The sequence below is a fragment of the Denticeps clupeoides genome, chromosome 18, assembly GCF_900700375.1.
Source record: "Denticeps clupeoides chromosome 18, fDenClu1.1, whole genome shotgun sequence".
NCBI lineage: Eukaryota > Metazoa > Chordata > Actinopteri > Clupeiformes > Denticipitidae > Denticeps > Denticeps clupeoides.
This window is the reverse complement of record NC_041724.1, coordinates 10,440,564-10,459,664: the sequence shown is the minus strand read 5'-3', so window position 1 is coordinate 10,459,664 and position 19,101 is coordinate 10,440,564. Positions and strand designations below refer to the sequence as shown.

The following is a 19,101-nucleotide window of genomic DNA, read 5'->3' as shown; positions in this document are numbered from 1 at the left end:
ATATAATAAATATCAGAAAAAAGAAAAAAGGTTTTACTGATACCAACATTGCCACACTACAGCGTGAAATCTAATTTTAGACTTCGTTGGCTATCAAAGCCAACTTCTCACCTGAAACATCAATTCAGCTCTGAGAAGCAATCCTTTTCAAATAATAGAAAGGTTCTCTCGGATGTGCTTTGTTGCTGCTGGCCCTCGCTTTTCGATATCTCTTATGGCCCGGTATCATCTGATATCACTGACAAAAAGCTGGAGGAATCAATATCTTCCATGATACCCATTGATCTCAGGTGAGCGTGAGCCGAGAGCTGACAAGCTCACAGATATTACGTATGTCATCCGCCCCCTCTTGTCCACTCCTTGTTCGCTCCTAACTAACTCGCTCGCTGGACAGTCTGCTGCCTGGCTCCTCACAGCCCAAAAAAATGCGTCAATATAATTTTACAACCCAGTGAAAAAACATGTAGAGGATTTTATTCATTAATTACAGAAGCAGTTCATTCGGCCTGCCTGTAGGTCATGTTATTGACATCATCCAGGAATAATTACAAGGTCCGGGGAAATTGTATGGTTATAGATGGATGTTCACAAAGTGCAGAGAAACATGAGGGGGTAAAAACATGGAACAAATATTCACCGCTAGAGGGAGACAAAGTCACAAAAAAATAAAAAAATAAAAAAAAACTGACGAACAAACACTGAATCAGAATTTAAAAGTTTGTGGAATGCCGACATGATTCTGCGTGTTCGCGGCCCGCTGGACTTCATTCCATGGACAGCTGCACACTCTCCGCCTGAGCTTGCTGCGCTTGGTCGAATTTCCGCGCTGCAACAGAAGGGGGTGAAAATGGGGGAGAACCAGGGACGCCTGAGCGTCTGCGTATTGAGTTTTTGTTTTCATTTTCAATAATTATTATTCGTTCGCCTACCCAGGGAGTACATCTCCAGCTGCTGGCGCAGGCGCACTTTCTGCAGGCTGTCGTAGAAGTTGGGCTCTGCTGAGCTCCCCGCCGCGGGGGGGAGCGTGAAAATGCGCATGATCTTCCGCTTGTTTCTGTCGGCGAGACTTGCGATCAGACTGTGATCTATAACCCGCACGGCAGCAATTCGACTCGCCCCTTATTCCGACTAATCGGGGCAGTGGCGATCTAGCAGGTTAGGAGGCGGACCCGTAATCGGAGGGTTGCGGGTTCGAATCCTGCACCGAGGCGCCACCGAGCAATGCACCGTCACCAAGGGCGATAGGTTAAAAGCAGAAGACACATTTAGTCCTTCACTTTTCTTTAAACACCAAAATCGAGTAATAAAAAAACGACTCTACTCACTTCCGGGCGTACATCAGCAGAGCAAAGCTGACCAAAATAACTAAAAGGTAAACGTTGGTGGCTTCATTCCACGCCTCGTGAACGGAGTAATCCAGAGACTCCTCGTTCGCCATGGCCCCGTATCCACCCATTACACAACGAAATCGTTTGTAATTGTTACTTATGATCCCATAGAGTAATAACAGCTCAAATGATCTGACACTAGCTGGAAGCTACACGTTCAGAATGGAAGGGACATTATTTACAAAATTGTACTTCCGGGTCAAACTAGTTTCGCCACAATAAAAGCCTTTAAAGGCGGCCTGCTATGAATCCAAAATAAAAGTCTAATTATTTAAAACTTATATTTCATATTAAATTAATACATTTGATTTGCCCAAACAATTTATTTCCACGGTTTCATTAATTGCATAATGTGTCTATTATTCTCTGAGCAGCAATATAATCTATTTTTTCGACTGTATACCAGGAGATTGACATGTTAGGTCATATCAGGGCTCTTAGTTTTGTAGCTCACAATTTATGGGAACGGAATGGGAATTGCTGGTATCTTCTCCTTGTATGTCGCTTTGGATAAAAGCGTCTGCCAAGTAAAGTAAAGGAGATCATTCAATCTTACAGAGTTGGGAGTTCTCGTAGCAGGTCTTTAGATATCAAAAGTATTTCTCATCAAATGAAATCATTGCCACTTTCACTATTTAATTCCTGAACAGTAATCAGTCACTGACCAAAAAAAGAAAGTGTCACTACTGCCTAAAACTTTTGCACAACACGCTATGGCTCCCTATTCAGAAAATAAATGTACCACATTTACAAACAAATTTTAAAAAAGTTGCAAACGTAGATTTGAAGGAACGTCAGGGCGTTCGAGCACGTGTTCCTGCAATGCCACGCCAAGTTCACGTGCCGTGCTTCGTCGTCTTACTTTCTCCGACTCGATTTGATTCGATCTTTATCTTATCTGCGTCCCGTCTTGCACCTTCCGTGCCAAACAGTCGCTTGCGAAATGAAACACTCCACTGCGGGGCGTGAACGCGCAATCGGTTTCTACCCCCGACGCCCTCACGTACGCCTCCTCCGATTGGCCAGCCGATAAGCAAGACGAAATCCGATTGGCCATTGGCTGCGACGGCACCACCCGCTCTCACTCACGCGTCCCACTTCGCCTTGGAAGGGACGGCGCGATGGCGTGTGGCGGCGTTTTAAAGTTGCTCCGCTCTTCGAAACGCGTATATCTGGTAAGGGGAACGTGTCTTATTCATATAGTCTGACAGATATTGTCGGCAGCCGTCGAGAAACGGCTGAGAATCGTATAACGTCATGTTACCAGAAAGCCTCCTCTGCTGTTAATGGGGTTGCGCGTTTCTTGTCTGCAGCGCGCATAATGAAACTTTTTTTTTTTTTCATGAAAACGTAGTTGAATCAAAACCAAGTCAAAACCGCGATGACGTACTTTCTGCTTGTAACTGTGCCACGAGTGACGTCGAAAGCGAAATTGCTACGTTGCCATTAAAAAGAACTGAAAACCGTGACGTTAAGCTGCACCTTGGTCCTGTGGAGTCTGCCAAGTCGGCCCAGTCCTCGCTGGCTCCCACTGCAAGACTAGAAGCAGTGGTGGCCCAGCTGTTAAGGAAGGTTGCCGGTTCGAAACCCGATCCCCCAAGGTGCCACTGAGGTGCCAGTGAGCAAAGCACCGTCCCCACACACTGCCCACTGCTCACCAAGGGTGATGGTTGAAAGCAGAGGACACATTTCGTTGTCACCACATGCTGTGTGATTCAGTGTCTCACAATGACAATCACTTCACTTTCACTCTGCAACTTTGTCTCCCCCAGGCCTCGCTTTGTCATTTCGGTGACAAGTGTCAGAGAGGGCCAGCTGCTGTCCAGAGGTACTGCACGTCCACCGACAACTGCGAGAGAGCGAGCCGCTACCCTGTACCCTACAGAAAAGACCTCCCGTACGATATAGTGGAGTTGATGGCAGAGGTCGAGACAAAGGTCTTGGTGTTTTTTTTTTTTTTCTTTCTTTCATATTTCATATACACTTAATGTCGATTGGAAATCAATGAAAATGAATTTGACCTTTTCAGGGTGGCTTCCTGCCCAACGTCTTCAAGGCCCTGTCTCACCGTCCAGTCGAGTTCCGGGCGTTCTTCGCCTATTACAATGCACTCATGAACAAAGAAACGGGTGAGATCCCTTTTTTTTTGCATCATTTCATATCATGACTCTACATCACTGAATTATTTTTTGATTTCTGCGATTTATTTATTTATTTATTTATTTATTTATTTTTGAAGCGTTTGGCCGATCGCCTCAAAATGTGCTGAATCCTATCTTTTGGCTGCAGGTGGTTTGTCCAAGGCGGACCGGGAGCTTGTCGTCGTTGCCACCAGCGCCCACAACAACTGCTTGTATTGTGTCGTTTCCCATAGTGCATTGCACCGTATCTATTCCAAGAAGCCCACTCAAGCAGACCAGGTGTGTGTGTGTTCTTTTCTTACTCCGTCTGGACACTGGGTAAATATTTGCCTGCCTACATGCTTCTGAATTCAAATCAGGCATGGGCCACTGCCACCTATAATAAGATAATGTTACATATTTGGTAAAATGCAGCGGCTTTTATTGTCGATGAGGACGAAAGTGGTGGTGATGTGGAGAATTTGCCCCTCAGGTGGCCATTAACTACTTGACCGCCGACCTGAGCGCTCGTGAGCGCGTCATGCTCGACTTTGCCCTTGCCGTGTGCCGCAGCGACACCATAACGGAGCACCATTTCCAGAAGCTGGAGGAGCACGGCTTCGACCGCGAGGACGCCTGGGACATTGCTGCCATCGCCGCATTTTTCGCCATGTCCAACCGCCTGGCGCACCTTACAGGCATGAGGCCCAACGCGGAGTTTTACAACATGGGCAGGATGCCCCGGGAGAAGGGTGGCGCACCAGGAGACAAAGGTGGCAGCACGTAGGCAGCTAATGCTCTGGCCGCACATAAAGCCTAAATTAAAGCAGAATTCAGTCTTCATGTGCGCAGTTTTTTAGCATTTCACACTTTAGTCCCCCTCCCCTCAAGAAGGTTTTTGGGGAAGGTAACTGGCATAAAAAAAATTTATCTAAATATTTTTAACACATTTTGTGTCTGAGAGACTATAGGAAAATATTTGCTCACAATTTTTTTTTTTTTTTTTTTTGCAAACTTTAACACTGATCTCAGGTCAACACTTGTACTCAAAACAGCATTTCGCAGAGGGAACTTTGAAAATGCCAGCAAACCACAAAATGTAGACCCAGCAGAGCCTGCCTTCCCTCCCGCTCTTCCCAGTGGTCGTGGTACGATAGCATGAAAGGTTTGTACAAAAAGGAACCAGTGCTCTGGGCAAACAGGCCTGGTAACTGTATTTCAGGAAAACAGTAGGCTTAGTTCTTGAAGGATTTCAACCAGTCATCAAAATAATCACCCGGTGGCATTTTCTTTCCTGCAATTTTATTATTATTTTTTTTATTATTATTATTTGGTAGTAACTTGTCCAAATCCTCCTAGCATTTACTAAACACACTCCTTATTTGTCCTGTTCAGACAACCACGAGTTCGAGCCTTTGTGGCTAAATAATGTGTTACTAAAGACAATAAAATATTGTTTTAAGTCATCAATTTTGGGAAAGCAAAATAGCATTTATTTGTTACTTCAAAAATATATTTGCGAGTGGGTGAAAGCTTCTGGCTGGTAGTGTAAGCTGTTATATTTGAGCAGATATGGAGATTTTGCTCTGTAAACATGTTGCACCTTACTGTGATATACATGAATGTTTTTGTCTGTGCGTGCATGTCCTTAAATCTTATTTATATGTATGTATTTATATATAAGTGTGTGTGTCTCTCTCCTTCTCGCTCTCTCTCTCTCTCTCTCTCTCTCTCTCTCTCTCTCTCTCTCTCTCTATATATATATATATATATATATATATATATATATATATATATATATATATATATATATATATATATATATATATATATATAATACACTCACACATGCATCTTCATTCAATTTTTTTTTTTTTTTTTTTTTTTCCATGACCATTTAGATTGGTAGATTCTCACTGAACAGAGTGCAGACTGCAGAGTGAAGGTAAAGGGGCCAAAAAGTGCTAAACACCTCTGGGAACTCCTTCAAGACTTTTGGAGAACCATTTCAGGTGACGACCTCTTGAAGCTCATCGAAAGAATTCCAAGAGTGTGTAAAGCAGTAATCAGAGCAAAGAAACTAGAATATAAAACATGTTTTCAGTTATTCCAAATAAGGAAGGTCCCAAAGTACATAACTCCACATGTGTTCATTCATAGTTTTGATGCCTTCAGTGAGAATCTACCAACGTAAATGGTCCTGAAAATAAAGAAAAGTTTGTTGTGTCCAAACATTAAATATATATATTTAAAGAGTTAATTGTTCCCGAGCTACACGTTTACCAAGACCGGTTAATTTTGCTCATAGAATGTCCAAACTGTTGGTATCTTCTCATCCATCCAATGTTTCAGTTGATGGTGGCCTGGGCGGGAACATATGAAACTTTATTATATGATTGGAATGACCTGTGAAAATGAAGATTTTTGCTATTGGCAGATAATCTGTGATTTAGACCATGCACAAAGTTACAAAACCGCGGAGCTGTCATGACCCTCGTAGTAGCATTGTTTATCTATATGTATGTTACTAAAAGAATATTCTAATCAAACTGTTTGTTGCAATAAATTTTTGCAGGATTCTCAACGGTGTGCTTTGCTCACTCATTTCGGAAATGATCAAGAAACATACATAAAGCTGCAGCATAAATGATCTCCAGTTAATTAGTCATATTAAAATGTACAAGTTGTGCAGCGTTCAGATAGCATAACGAATGTCATTGTGTGAATGTGGACGCCTGTTGATTGTACAAAAAAAATTATCATTCAAGCAATTGTAGCAATATCGGGACTGGCACGTATTCCGTCTGATATCTCTGTATGTGTGTGGATGTAAGGCACCATTGCTTGTTCACCGCAGGTTTGTGTAAGTGGGTGTGACGGATTATGCTTTGAGTGTGGGTTCGTGTGCACGTTTTAGCTGAGGTTTACAATGTACTGTGTATCCCATGCTGAGAGAGAGAGTGTGTGTGTGTGTGTGTGTGTGTGTGTGTGTGCGTGCGTATCTCTGCCTGACTCGTATCTGTATACTAGAGACCCCAAATGTTGCGTCAGAAATTAAAAGCTTTGGGTGAATCTCAAAAAAGCCGCGCCCAAGAATCTTGAAAAAGCTGGCGAGGATAAACAGGATTAAAAACTGTGATGCTTTCCAAATGTACACAAAATGTAGTTTTTATTTTATATGTAGGCCTATACCTATACATTAAAATTTATTTTTCTTTTCAGGGTTCTTCCTTCCCCTGAGCTACATACAGCAACGGGCATTTTAACCCAGGTTGTGCATGCAAATAGACCCGGATGACTGCTTCTGCTGTGTTAAATCTGACATATTTTGAGATAGAACCCGTGCTCTTTTAATGTGGCCACCAGAGGGCGTCAGAGCCACATGTTTTTCTGTTGTGATCCGTCTTGACTCCATGTGTCATGAGTGTTTTATCTCTTGCTCCTTGAGTCTTGTCGTCCTTCTGTACCCCTTGACTGCACAACGTGCTCAGAGTTTTATACATTGTCTGGCGTTTGCCTGCTTGGTGCCATGTCTCCTGTCTTGTTTATCATTGAAGAATCCCTTCCTGCGGCCTCACACCTCTGAGGTCATGAGTTTGAATTCCGGCTCTGTCTTTTCTTTGTGCAGAGTTTGCATCCTCCGGACTCCTCATGCCGCCCACTGGCATGCACACTAAGTGAATTTCTGAGACTACGTTCCCCGTAGGTGTGAGTGAATGGTGGGTGAAGGGTTTCCGTGAAAGACCTGGGTGGGTCCCCCAGGTCCACCATATTCCAGACGCTGATTAGGCTACAGCAAATAAGCAGTGTGTGTGTGTGTGTGTCATCACAATGACAACCACTAGGCAGTGGTGGCCTAGTGGTTAAGGAAGCAGCCCCGTAATCAGAAGGTTGCAGGTTCGAATCCCGATCCGCCGAGGTGCCACTGAGCAAAGCACCGTCCCCACACACTGCTCCCCAGGTGCCTGTCATGGCTGCCCACTGCTCACCAAGGGTGATGGTTAAAAGCAGAGGACACATTTCGTTGTGTCACCATGTGCTGTGCTGCAGTCTATCACAATGACAATCACTTCACCTACACTTCAGTGCAGTGGACCAATATTATATTTTGTCTTTATATAGAAATTGTTCACCCCACCCCAAAAGAATCATACAATCAAATAAATTATAAATCATAAATAATTTGTGACATAATAATGTATTGATGTATCAGATGTGTTTTGGAAATTGTCTGTCAGGACCTGAGACGCTTCAGCACAGCTTCCACAACCTACAGCTGAAGCCCTCTGGTAAAGCCGGCACACTCACCTGCTGCGTCCCAGACCCATCTCTCTCTCTCTGTCCCACTATTGGAGAGGGCAGGTGTGCGAGTGTGTGTGTGCGCGAGAGACGGAGAATGAGCCTCACACACTAACAGTATGTCACCTTATTAACACCTTTCCTTCTCCTCGCCCTGCTTCTGCTGTCTCACTGTCCCAGTGGTGCTCGGGACAGGCAGACAGACATCATATCACCCCACAAAGCTCTGAGTCTACAGCAACCATATTCATACTTGGAGACTAGCCATTTACAGCATTTACCAGACGCCCTTATCCAGAGTGACTAAAATCAGTAGTTACAGGGACAGTCCCCCCCAGGAGCAACTTAGGGTTAAGTGTCTTGCTCAGGGACACAATGGTAGTAAGTGAGATTTGAACCTGGGTCTTCTGGTTCATAGGCAAGTGTGTAACCCACTAGGCTACTACCACCCTGACATTGCCAAAAGGGTGGTGCAATAATAGGCTCTTGGGGTTATTTTAAGCAAACTCTGAGCAATGCAACATGGTGACTTCCAGTGGGAGACCAGGTAATTATGAGCTAGCAACCATTTCCCTCGGGCCTTAACCTTGGGGCAACTTGGCTGCAACGAGCATTCTGACTTTTTTTTTTTTTTAATTGTTTTAAAGCTTCACGGAGTCGCACATCCCCCGTCCACGAGTGCATATCGCAAATTAACGTTCATCTGCAGGATCTGTGGGATTAGCTGAACCGTGCAAATGAAACATGTTTTTTTTTGTTGCCATTAGCCCATTAGCATCTCATTAAGATGTGGCAATGACGATCTGATTTAGCAGAACAGGGGAATTGTGGTGGGAGGGGTTCAGCTGTTGACATGGCAACACAAACCTGGGGAGGATGCTGAGAAGCTACTGTTTGACATCCTCCCGTGAACGATAAGGTCACGAGTACATTTCATTCCTCTGTGTGTGTACGTGTGTGGGCTTCAGTCAGTCGCTTCAGACAATACCCATCTTGTGGACTTGATGTGCTATACGTCAATTTAAACTCCATATTGGAGGTGCTATATAAGACACCCCCAGTTCAACAGCCCTGTCTGCCCTCACCTGCTGTCACTCCCTGATCTCGTCACCCTGTCCCTGTCAATTGTCAAATGCCAATTAAAAAAAATGTAATCGTATATATAGCTCCATGTCGCATTGGCCATTTTTGAGACCTGGAAATTATGTGCGGCCAGGTTTTTAGAATTATCTGAATTATTGAGCTACTTAAACATTTGTGATGTCTTTAGCATCCTACACGCTCATTCACTTCCACTTGTACTAGTTGATCAGTTTCCCGCCCACTTACTCTAGTTTCGTATCGGCTCCGTTTTCAGCCAGTTCACTCTTTGTTAGCTTTATGAAGTGTTAAGTGGTGCCACACGCATTGCTTCCATATTCCAGCGCCTCATCAGACACGCATCTTTGTTTAAAAGTAATGTAAAATGCCACTTTTATCGTGATAGTGAAAAATTCCCTGAGCTGTTCGGCAATATCGAGCTGAATTTTATCGTTATCAAGATCGGATAATCGGACAAGGCCTATCAGTTCACCAATCAGAATGCGAGAATAAAAGCACTGATATCCATCTGCATGTCCGGGTTTGACTCATGAACAAGATTTATAGGGGCAAAGAAATAGGCTGAAATGGAGGATGTGGTGTATTGGTACGAGGGGATTCAATCGTACAGAATTGAGAGCGCAAGATCAGAAGTGTGCCAGTCATCGCAATGGGCTCCTCCCCCTTTCAAACTTCGTTCATGCAAACATCTTTGGGGCGAGAGTGAGAAAAAAATGGTACTCAAACAAAAAAATAGCTGGTTAGGTAGCATCTCGTTTTAAGATAGAGAGCTAGCAAGCAGTCGTTTCCGGTTTGTATCTTGTTTGTTTCTGTAAATCCTGGAGCCGTTCATGATGTGACACTAGCTGACACTCTCCATGCACGCCATGTCTAATACAGCACTGGGGAAATCTTACCAATCCAGTACTCACGTTTATCGGTATTTATGAGGTATTTTTTATGACCAATGACCTATTTTATGACCTGTTAATATAGGCTTTTTGTAGTTTTTTTGTTTGTAATGATGCTTAGCACTAAACTACAGCTGTCAAAATTATCTCCAATGTGGGGAAGAGCCTCTTCTGGCACCTTCAATGAACATGTGAGTGTAGCATTACAGCCTGAATGTTAAGAATGAACTACAATGAATCATTGTTAATTAACTGCAAAATGTGTGATTAATTAATAAAAAATGTTGACAGACCTTCTGTAAACACATCTCCCCCTCCTTTAATGTGCATATCTTCTCCACAAATAAGTACATTTTGATATTTGGTGCGTGAACAATAAAATCTGGTTTAACTTTAAAGCAGGTATGTACACAAAACACACACACATACACACGTTGATCTGGTCTGTGGTCTGCCTGAAATTGAAATGGAACCACCACAAAACCATCCAGCCGTTCCTCAGATGTTGCTGAGGAACCAGGGCCTGAGGTCACAAATCCCCAGCTTCCCTTTGAGGAAAGGTAATTTTCGAGCCACTTTAGACTCCAGAGCGCTGGTGAACAACTTTTTCTCTGAATAGCCTTACAGCAGGTACGCATTACAGAGTTCACGTTTTAGAACCTCTGTCCCTCCTGACATCTCAAGTTCTCCAAAGTCAGAATGACCCGTGTCTAATGACAACTCCTCTCTCCTCGGTTCCTGCGCTTAACTCATTTGCCATTTGAGTTTGTCTCATTTGTCTCGTTGTGCATCAGCGAAAATAGATTTACTGCTGTGTACATTGTTGGAACTGTAGCATTATACCAATCCCAGCAACCTAACAACCTAACAATGACCCCAAGCAGGCATCCATGTCAAGACACGAGGAAAACGTGGGACCCAGACGCAAGTGGGATACAAAACATTTTATTACAGGAACTAACACAAAGGAATCTACTTTGGGAAGGGGACGTGGAAACGAGAAAATGGAAGGTTCACTCTGACAGGGGACACTTCTACACACAACCACAAACCATTAGAACAAACATTGGACCCTGCAATCTGATAGATCTGGAACGCTTCTGCAAAGACAAGTGGGAAAATATTGCCAAGTCAAGATGTGCCATGCTGACTCCAAGAAGACTAAATATTGTAATTTAATCAAAGATGCTTCAACAAAGTATTAGTTTATATACTCATGCAACCAAATTATTGTACGATTTTTTTACATTTTATTAACATATGTGTTTGTTTTCAAATGAGTTGTTCAGGTCATGTTAATAGTGGGAAAATATTTTAAATGATTTATTGAATCATTAATCTTAATTCTTTCCACACAAAAAAAAAATTATTCTAACAATGGTATTTACATAAAGAGCCCATGCAAATTCTGTCTAATAACACAGAGCAACTTGCATCATCTATCATTATAATTCAGATTTTACACATTTGCATTCCTCGCTCCTAATCAAATCTCCAAGTCACCAAGATGACTTAATTAGTTCAGTAAGAAACTGTTTAGGTAGTGTGGTAATGAAATATTTGTCAGCGCTTATTAATGTGTCTGAATTGATACTGTTGAAAGTCTTTGAAGCAACTTTGACACGCAAACCCCCTGACCACGACACAAACAGCCAAAAAAAATTTAATAAGTCTTCCAGCACGTCTCCCCTGTGTGCATGAATCAATTGGCAACTATCAAAAACACACCGCCTGCAGACAGGCATATGTGAGGAGGCAGACGGAAACTCGGGCCCTCACTGCCACACTTTTACACAGGCCATCAGACACCTGAAGCCTCAGGAACTTTTCATTCTGGACTGACACACAACACACACACATGCTACCTCTGTTATATTGAGTTATATTATCTGTCTGTTCCATTTTGCACAGCAATATTTGCACTATTTTACTTTATTTTGCACATTTATTATTCATTTCACCGTTCCGGAGAAACATTTTTTTTTTTTTTACTATGTACTGTCTAACACGTTTATAGCTGAAATGACAACTTCAAATGTGAAGGGGCACATAGAGGCGACAGAGGCGGGAAAAGGATAATTGTTTTTGTCATGTAACTGGATTGCACTTTGTCAGGCTTCTTCCCTAAGACCTGTCATACTTGGGTGTCCCACCTGAAGGTTGAGCTTCTGCCAATTTTGCTCTTACGTTCACTGAGACACGCAACCCCCCCTGACCACGAAAAAAAAAGGCAAAAAAAATTTTAATAAATAATTTCTCATCAGATTATAACAAAACCTATTTACATAACTAATATCAAATACACTGCTCAAAATAAGGAAACACAATAAGATTTGAATGAATTAAATATTCTTAATAACTACTTGGTTCTTTACATAGTTGAATGTGCTGACAACAAAATTGGTGGCATTGGTGGATGGAGCGAGATATGATGTCCCATATGTGCTCAATTGGATTCAGGTCTGGGGAACGGGCTGGCCAGTCAATGCCTTCATCTTGCAGGAACTGCTGACACACTCCAGCCACATTGTCCTGCATTAGGAGGAACCCAGGTCCAACCGCACCAGCATATGGTCTCACAAGGGGTCTGAGGATCTCATCTCGGTACCTAACAGCAGCATTCAAAAGTGACCAAAACATTAGCCAGAAGGCATAGGAACTGAGAAGTTGTCTGTGGTCACCCCCTGCAGGACCACGCCTTTATTCGGGATGTCTTGCTAGTTGCCTATAATTTCCACCTGTTGTCAATTACATTTACACAACAGCATGTGAAATTCATTTACAGCATTTACCAGACGCCCTTATCCAGAGCGACTTACAATCAGTAGTTACAGGGACAGTCCCCCCCTGGAGCAACTCAGGGTTAAGTGTCTTGCTCAGGGACACAATGGTAGTAAGTGGGATTTGAACCTGGGTCTTCTGGTTCACAGGCGAGTGTGTTACCCACTAGTGGACAGATTGATTTCACAGAAGTGTGATGGACTTGGAGTTACATTGTGTTGTTCCCTTTATTATTCAAGCCCAACAACAACACTTCTCACTTTTACCAATATTAACAAAACTTAAAAGGGTAGGACAAGTTCTATACTAAAATGTTGAAAGTGGGGACAGGGCTTTGTGTCGGGGTCTGACCGACACAGGTCCTCCAGTCAGCTTTATACAACAGACAGGCTCACATTGCCTGTGGAGGGATCGAAAAAGAAACACTTCTCGTCCAGACTCAAACTGGGAGAAGAACAATGGGCTTGTCCCCTACTGACTGTACAATGGGTAGTGGTAGGCAAGTGCTTAAGGAAGAGGCCCCGTAATCAGAAGGTTCGACTCCCGATCTGCCAAGGTGCCACTGAGGTGCCACTGAGCAAAGTACCGTCCCCACACACTGCTCCCTCGATGCCTGTCATGGCTGCCCACTGCTCACCAAGGGTGATGACATATTTCATTGTGTCACCGTGTGCTGTGCTGTGTATCACAATGACTTTCAATCATTTCACTTTCAAATATAAATATACATTTTTATTGTTGTTAAATATCCAATGAGTCGCTATGATTTCGACGACAGACATTTGCTGTTTCCTCAAAGCCTCCTGCTGTTGTGCTTTTTAAAAGCTTGGCTTTTTTTTGTGCACTTAATGTGTGTTTATGTGTGTTTAATAAAACTAATTTACAAGAAAGGTTTGTGTTTGCTGACAGATCATTTACCGTGCAACCTCATGATAGAAAATGAGCCCGACCCGACCCAAGATTTACAGGTCTACTGCCTACTGGGGCAGTGGTGGCCTAGCGGTTAAGGAAGCGGCCCCGTAATCAGAAGGTTGCCAGTTTGAATCCCGATCTGCCAAGGTGCCACTGAGGTGCCACTGAGCAAAAGCACCGTCCTCACACACTGCTCCCCAGGCGCCTGTCATGGCTGCCCACCAAGAGTGATGGGTTAAATGCAGAGGACAAATTTCAATGTGTGCACCATGTGCTGTGCTGCTGTGTATCACATTTGACAATCACTTCACTTTCTAAAAAGCCTACTGACACCACCTCATTTGCATACTAACAGTGATTGGTTGTTTAGCTGGGGGAAGGGAGCGGGGGATCTCTGAGCACAAACAGAGGACTGAGGGAAGGAACGAACAACGAAGTGAAGCCCATCATCTCATTTGTGCCTTTTTCCAGTTGATTACTACTATTGCAAATCCTGTTTCAGTTTGTGGGTAATTTTTTGTATTTTCTTTCTCAACTTTTTAGTTTGATTTAAGGGGGCAGGACGTTTGTTCAAAAGGGCACTGCAACCTCTTGCCAGAGCGTAGAGCCGGCCCCAGTGTCTGCGTGCCCAAATCCACTTCATTTACAGCATAAACATCCAAATTGAGCTCAAAATGCCAAGAGCCATGTTCTTCCTTGATCGTGAGGTTCTCCCTTGATGTGTTTATATTGTGATTCCTCACCGGACCAGAGGCTTTGGAAGATCTGTCCGGCTGTGGAGGCACCCTGCAGGCAGCCTGGCCATTGGGAAACAGAAGGCATCTCAGTTACTGCTATTGTCTCCTGTTAAAGTGTTGCAGTGTACACTCCTGCAAATGTGTGTGCAAATACAACAAGAGGATAAGTGGGGTGACGCCAACACTTCCTGTAAATGATTTATCAAGATTTATTGGGTGCTGGAGACCAAAGGGATTTGAGCAGTCCTCCTGAATCGAGGGGAAGTAGGTTAATCTTTTGGTTGCATCTGCGATGTCTGCTATTATAAATGCATTTCATATGACATTAGTGAAGCCTCGGTGCTTGCACGGTGCTGAGTATTTCCGTGTCATGGTTGCATCCTCTTCGTTTGGAACAATGCACTGGCCACAATGCAAGACGCGCTCCCCCGGAGGCAAACGGAACTGCAACGATTCCATCTGACTGGTCCATCACACAATATTCAGGGTGTGTGCCATTGCATAATCTCTACCCAGAAATAATAACCAGGATAATCACAGCATCAGATCCGAAGCTGTCTCCTGATTGGATATGGCGTGCTCATGTGCAGAAAAAAAAACTCATTTTGAGCTTATCTTCAGTTTATTAGCAGTGGCACGCACATCTGCATCTTTTTGCCTGCTCTGACTCATATTCGCTGATTATGATTACATAATAATGTGCTCTCAATTGTTATTGATTTTAATTGGTTTCTGCTAAGTTTGGAGTCTCTTAATATCGGGAACTTCTAAGTGGATTTAATGCAAAATTATTTCATAGCTGTTATGAAGTCATGTTGCATTAAAGTATGATTGACTTAAATTGCAGCTGAAATTGTAAGGCTGTCAGCCTTTGACAAGCGACTGGTGGAGTTTGCGCCTGAGCACCCATCAACGGTAATGCCACTTCAAAAGGGAATCAGAAAAAGAGGATTGGTGGAACACAAAACAAGTCATCACAGATGGACTTAGAGACCCAATCTTTTATTACGTCAGCGTTTTGTAGAATGGTTGTTCTTTTCTTGTTCAATGCATTCTTTCTTCTGAAAATTTATATCCGTTTGTTCCTGCACCTCTGTATATAGTTTTCTGTAGTCTCAATGTAATGCATCTCCCATCCATCTCCCACCACACATCCCCATCTCCCACCACCCTTCCTCGCCACCTTCTATTAAGGGACCATTGAGAACATTCTGACCAGCTGCATCATTGTCTAGTTTGGGAACTGCACCGTATCGGACCGCAAGACCCTACGGCGGATAGTGAGGACAGCTGAGAAGATCATCAAGTGTCTCTTCCCTCCATAACAGACATTTAGCACACACTGCATCAGGAAAGTCACCAGCATTGTGAAGGACTCTGCACATCCTTCACATGCACTCTTCACCCTCCTACCCTCCGCAAAATGGTACCAAAGCATTCGGGCCCTCACTGCCAGACTCTGCAACAGCTTCATCCCACAGGCCATAAGACACATGAACACTCAGGACTGACACACTCACAGACACACACACTCGCACTATCTCTGTTATATTTGAACATTATCTATTTTTATATTTACAGCATTTATCAGACGCCCTTATCCAGAATGACTTCCAATCAGTAGTTACAGGGACAGTCCCCCCTGGAGCAATTTAGGGTTAAGTGTCTTGCTCAGGGACACAATTGTAGTAAGTGGGATTTGAACCTGGGTCTTCTGGTTCATAGGCGAGTGTTTTACCCACTAGGTTTCTAACCCACTCACCCTCCCCACCAACCAACCCACACACACACACACACACACACAACAGCACTTTGTGTCAGTATGTAACTTTCAAATCGTTCAATGTTACATGTAGCACCAGGTTCCGGAGAAACATCATTTCGTTCGATTATGTACCGTCTGACACGTAAAATAAAGTCAACTGCAACTTCATTAAAGAATAAAGCATTTGTTCCAGTTTCTTCCCACTGTCCACACTAGCTGGATTGGCAACTTTAAATTATGTCTGTAATTACAAAAAAGTATTTGTACACCATTACAGTTACTATAGGAAAAGGTGAAATTAAATTAGTTTCTTACTGAAATACTCATAATTACAATTTAAGTTACATTTTAACAAATGTTTTGCCGATATGTTCGGATGTCGGAGCTAGACTGGCCACACTGTATCCTGCAGCCGAAAGGGTTAAAGCAGTGGGTTCAATTGATGGCAAAGTGAGTCACACTTGCACACGCCCATTTTTCAGCGTGCAACTGATTGTCTACTGTAAACAAAACAAACAAAAGAGTAAAAATTTATCATTTTCTATCAGAGTGGAAAGAGGGTAATTTTATAGGATAGGTCTATATGTCTTATGTGCAATCCACGGCTTTACCAAATAATGAGCAGTGTTTCAAAACGATGCCCAAAAGTCATGCCGCTAAAACAGCCAGATGCAGCTCAAAAGTGCAAGAAATGAAGAGTCAGTTAGCAGCACAGCAGCCAGATTTTAGCAAGCTGAACAACAAGGTCCAACAAAGAACAATTCCAGGTCCATGACTTTTCATGCTTTAATGGTGGTAGTAGCCTAGGGGTTAACACACTTGCCTATGAACCAGGAGACCCAGGTTCAAATCCAGCTTACTACCATTGTGTCTCTGAGCAAGGCACTTAACCCTAAGTTGCTCCAGGGGGGGACTGTCCCTGTAACTACTGATTGTAAGTCGCTCTGGATAAGGGCGTCTGATAAATGCTGTAAATGTAAATGTAAATGTAAGACCCCCAATTTATCTCCAGACTGTGGACTAACTAAACTGAACAACTAACAACAAATCAACATATAGTCAATGAAACACAGAGCAACATAATCAAAACTACACAACCAAACCACCGGGGGCAAGATCTCTAGCAGACCTCCTGAAACTACACTAGGGTCTCTTTTATGTCCTGTGGCAGCATATCGGTCTTCAGCTGGTCATCAGGAAGCTCCTCCCACTGCAGCAGCCTAAAGGAGACATACACTCAGGTGGAAGCATACGTCCCGTCACGCGATGATTTAAATGTCATTACTTGTGATTAAAAAAAAATTGTGTTAATTTTCATTGCAGTGATTTACACATTAATTTGACATTTTATATTAGCTACTCCTTTTTAACCTCACGTAGAGATTTGTGCTGCATGTGTCAGAGTCTGAATTGTTAGTAAGTAATCTCGTGTACAGCGGGGAACCCAGACAGAGCAGGCGGCAGGAATACAAATGGTGCACTGATTTAGCAGCCTCTTGTCTTTCAGTGCATTTGTCAACTGAGAAACACCTGTGAAATTTGCTCAACGCCTACAATCTTTAAACAGCTAGTTAAAGTGAAGTGAAGTGGTTGTGATACGCAGCACAGCACACAGCGCACACAACAAAGTGTCCTCTGCTTTTAACCCATTACCCTTGGTTAGCAGTGGGCAGCCATGACAGGCGCCCAGGGAGCAGTGTGTTGGGGACGGTCTCTCATTCACTCACTCATTATCCATTACCACTAATTCCTATGTTCCCAGGACATTGGGCAAAGGACAGGGACGCGCTCAGGGCAAGGTGCCAGACCACCTCAGAGCCATCCATATTAATAACTATACAGTAAATTATAGACATAAAGCACATATAGGCAATGTGGTTCTGCAGGATTCACATACAACTTATTGAGCATACCAGTTTTCCATTACTAATAAGTAATGGAATGTCTCTATAGACAAAACTCCAAACCACTCTTTTGATGTAAATTTAGGCAAAAATCTTAAAATAAGTGGTTGTCTCCAGTGAGACAACCGAAGTGTGATAAAATCTAAAGGATTAAGTTATACACGTTTGCGTGAAATCCATTTTAGAAGGTCTTCAGAGGACATTGAGTTAGCAGGGTCACGGTCCAGACTGTAGCTGTGTGGTGTTGCAAGTGTGTGTGATGTGAGTGGGAAAGACTCGTCCGTCTCAGAGAATTTCCTCACACACATACGGCTGCTGAGTCAGACAGGGCCAGGAGGGCTTGGGTTATACAACACACGCACCGACATATACATGCAGACCATCAAACGTAGCATATCAAAACAAAAGCCTTGAGGTCGGAGGGCAACTTCAATTACAAACAATGTCAGCACCGCGCGGCCTGGCCGGGACGGAAGGGAGCCACAGCCACTGCTAAGTATATAAACAGAAAAACGTTGGCCTGGAGGGACGCGGTGTATTATCTCAGCTCACCTGAAAATGAAGACTTTGGTCTAATATATTCGTCCACTAGAGGTAGATACGAATACAAAAAAAATCCCAAGACTGGGATTCTTATGAATAAGAATTTCTACGATTCTCTGTATTTGTGGAAAAATACAGCATGAATACAAAATGCTGTAATGCCATGGTTTTAGGATGTGGGATGGAAGAACTGTAGAGTGTTGGCAGGACCTCCAAAAATCCCTAAACAGTCAAAGTGACTCAGTACCTGCATGTTTTTTGGGAAGAGACATTTTTTACAATTTCAGTCAGGCTAACACATTCATTTGTAGTTTATAAGTCTGGTTTAAATAACGCAATAATTAAATTGTATTTATTTATTTATAAAATTTTAACATGGACGTTATGCATATGTATGGAAAATAAATTATAAGGGAAGCCTGTGAGCTCCACCATAACATATGTGGCACCCTATCAATGGCTCACTACAATGTTCTCCAGTGATGGGACATCGACCCCCCGGCAGTGTTGTGCTGTTTCTGTTCCATGGTCTCCATCTCACACCATCCTGGCACATTCACTATGGAGAAATAATGGGAATTTTTTTATTCTTCAGTAGTGAAAAACAGGTCTGGAGCACAAGGCTTCGGCCAGCCATGATCGCACAGAGACAAACGCTCAT

The 19,101-nt window shown here is 43.1% G+C and overlaps 2 protein-coding genes across 3 annotated transcripts; one reads left to right on the top strand and one right to left on the bottom strand.

Annotated features, from left to right (window-relative positions):
* Positions 1-452: 452 nt before the first annotated feature.
* On the bottom strand, positions 453-2,367 carry LOC114768211 (small integral membrane protein 19). The gene is made up of 3 exons (XM_028960383.1): positions 1,326-2,367; positions 930-1,054; positions 453-826 (listed from the first exon to the last, which is right to left on the bottom strand). Exons 1-3 carry the CDS (start codon positions 1,454-1,456, stop codon positions 765-767), a joined length of 318 nt encoding a protein of 105 aa, XP_028816216.1. The 5' UTR covers positions 1,457-2,367; the 3' UTR covers positions 453-764.
* Positions 2,368-2,459: 92 nt separating this feature from the next.
* Positions 2,460-5,248, top strand: LOC114768373 (uncharacterized). Of its 2 annotated transcripts, none has more exons than XM_028960611.1 (6): positions 2,460-2,563; positions 3,161-3,325; positions 3,418-3,517; positions 3,678-3,808; positions 4,002-4,281; positions 4,541-5,248. In XM_028960611.1, exons 1-6 carry the CDS (start codon positions 2,510-2,512, stop codon positions 4,609-4,611), a joined length of 801 nt encoding a protein of 266 aa, XP_028816444.1. In that variant the 5' UTR covers positions 2,460-2,509; the 3' UTR covers positions 4,612-5,248. The 2 variants fall into 2 exon arrangements, with proteins under 2 accessions (XP_028816444.1, XP_028816443.1); XM_028960610.1 differs by having other exon boundaries at positions 4,002-4,291.
* Positions 5,249-19,101: the final 13,853 nt, after the last annotated feature.

What these genes read in the sequence shown, in the direction of transcription:
- LOC114768211 (XM_028960383.1), bottom strand. Translation starts at nt 1,456, where the DNA reads ATGGGTGGATACGGGGCCATGGCGAACGAGGAGTCTCTGGATTACTCC. An exon ending in CTGCTGATGTACGCCCGGAA is followed by an intron (nt 1,055 to 1,325) that starts GTGAGTAGAGTC and finishes TCTCGCCGACAG; the next exon opens with AAACAAGCGGAAGATCATGC. An exon ending in GCTGGAGATGTACTCCCTGG is followed by an intron (nt 827 to 929) that starts GTAGGCGAACGA and finishes CTTCTGTTGCAG; the next exon opens with CGCGGAAATTCGACCAAGCG.
- LOC114768373 (XM_028960610.1), top strand. Translation starts at nt 2,510, where the DNA reads ATGGCGTGTGGCGGCGTTTTAAAGTTGCTCCGCTCTTCGAAACGCGTA. An exon ending in TGGCAGAGGTCGAGACAAAG is followed by an intron (nt 3,326 to 3,417) that starts GTCTTGGTGTTT and finishes TGACCTTTTCAG; the next exon opens with GGTGGCTTCCTGCCCAACGT. An exon ending in AGCCCACTCAAGCAGACCAG is followed by an intron (nt 3,809 to 4,001) that starts GTGTGTGTGTGT and finishes TTTGCCCCTCAG; the next exon opens with GTGGCCATTAACTACTTGAC.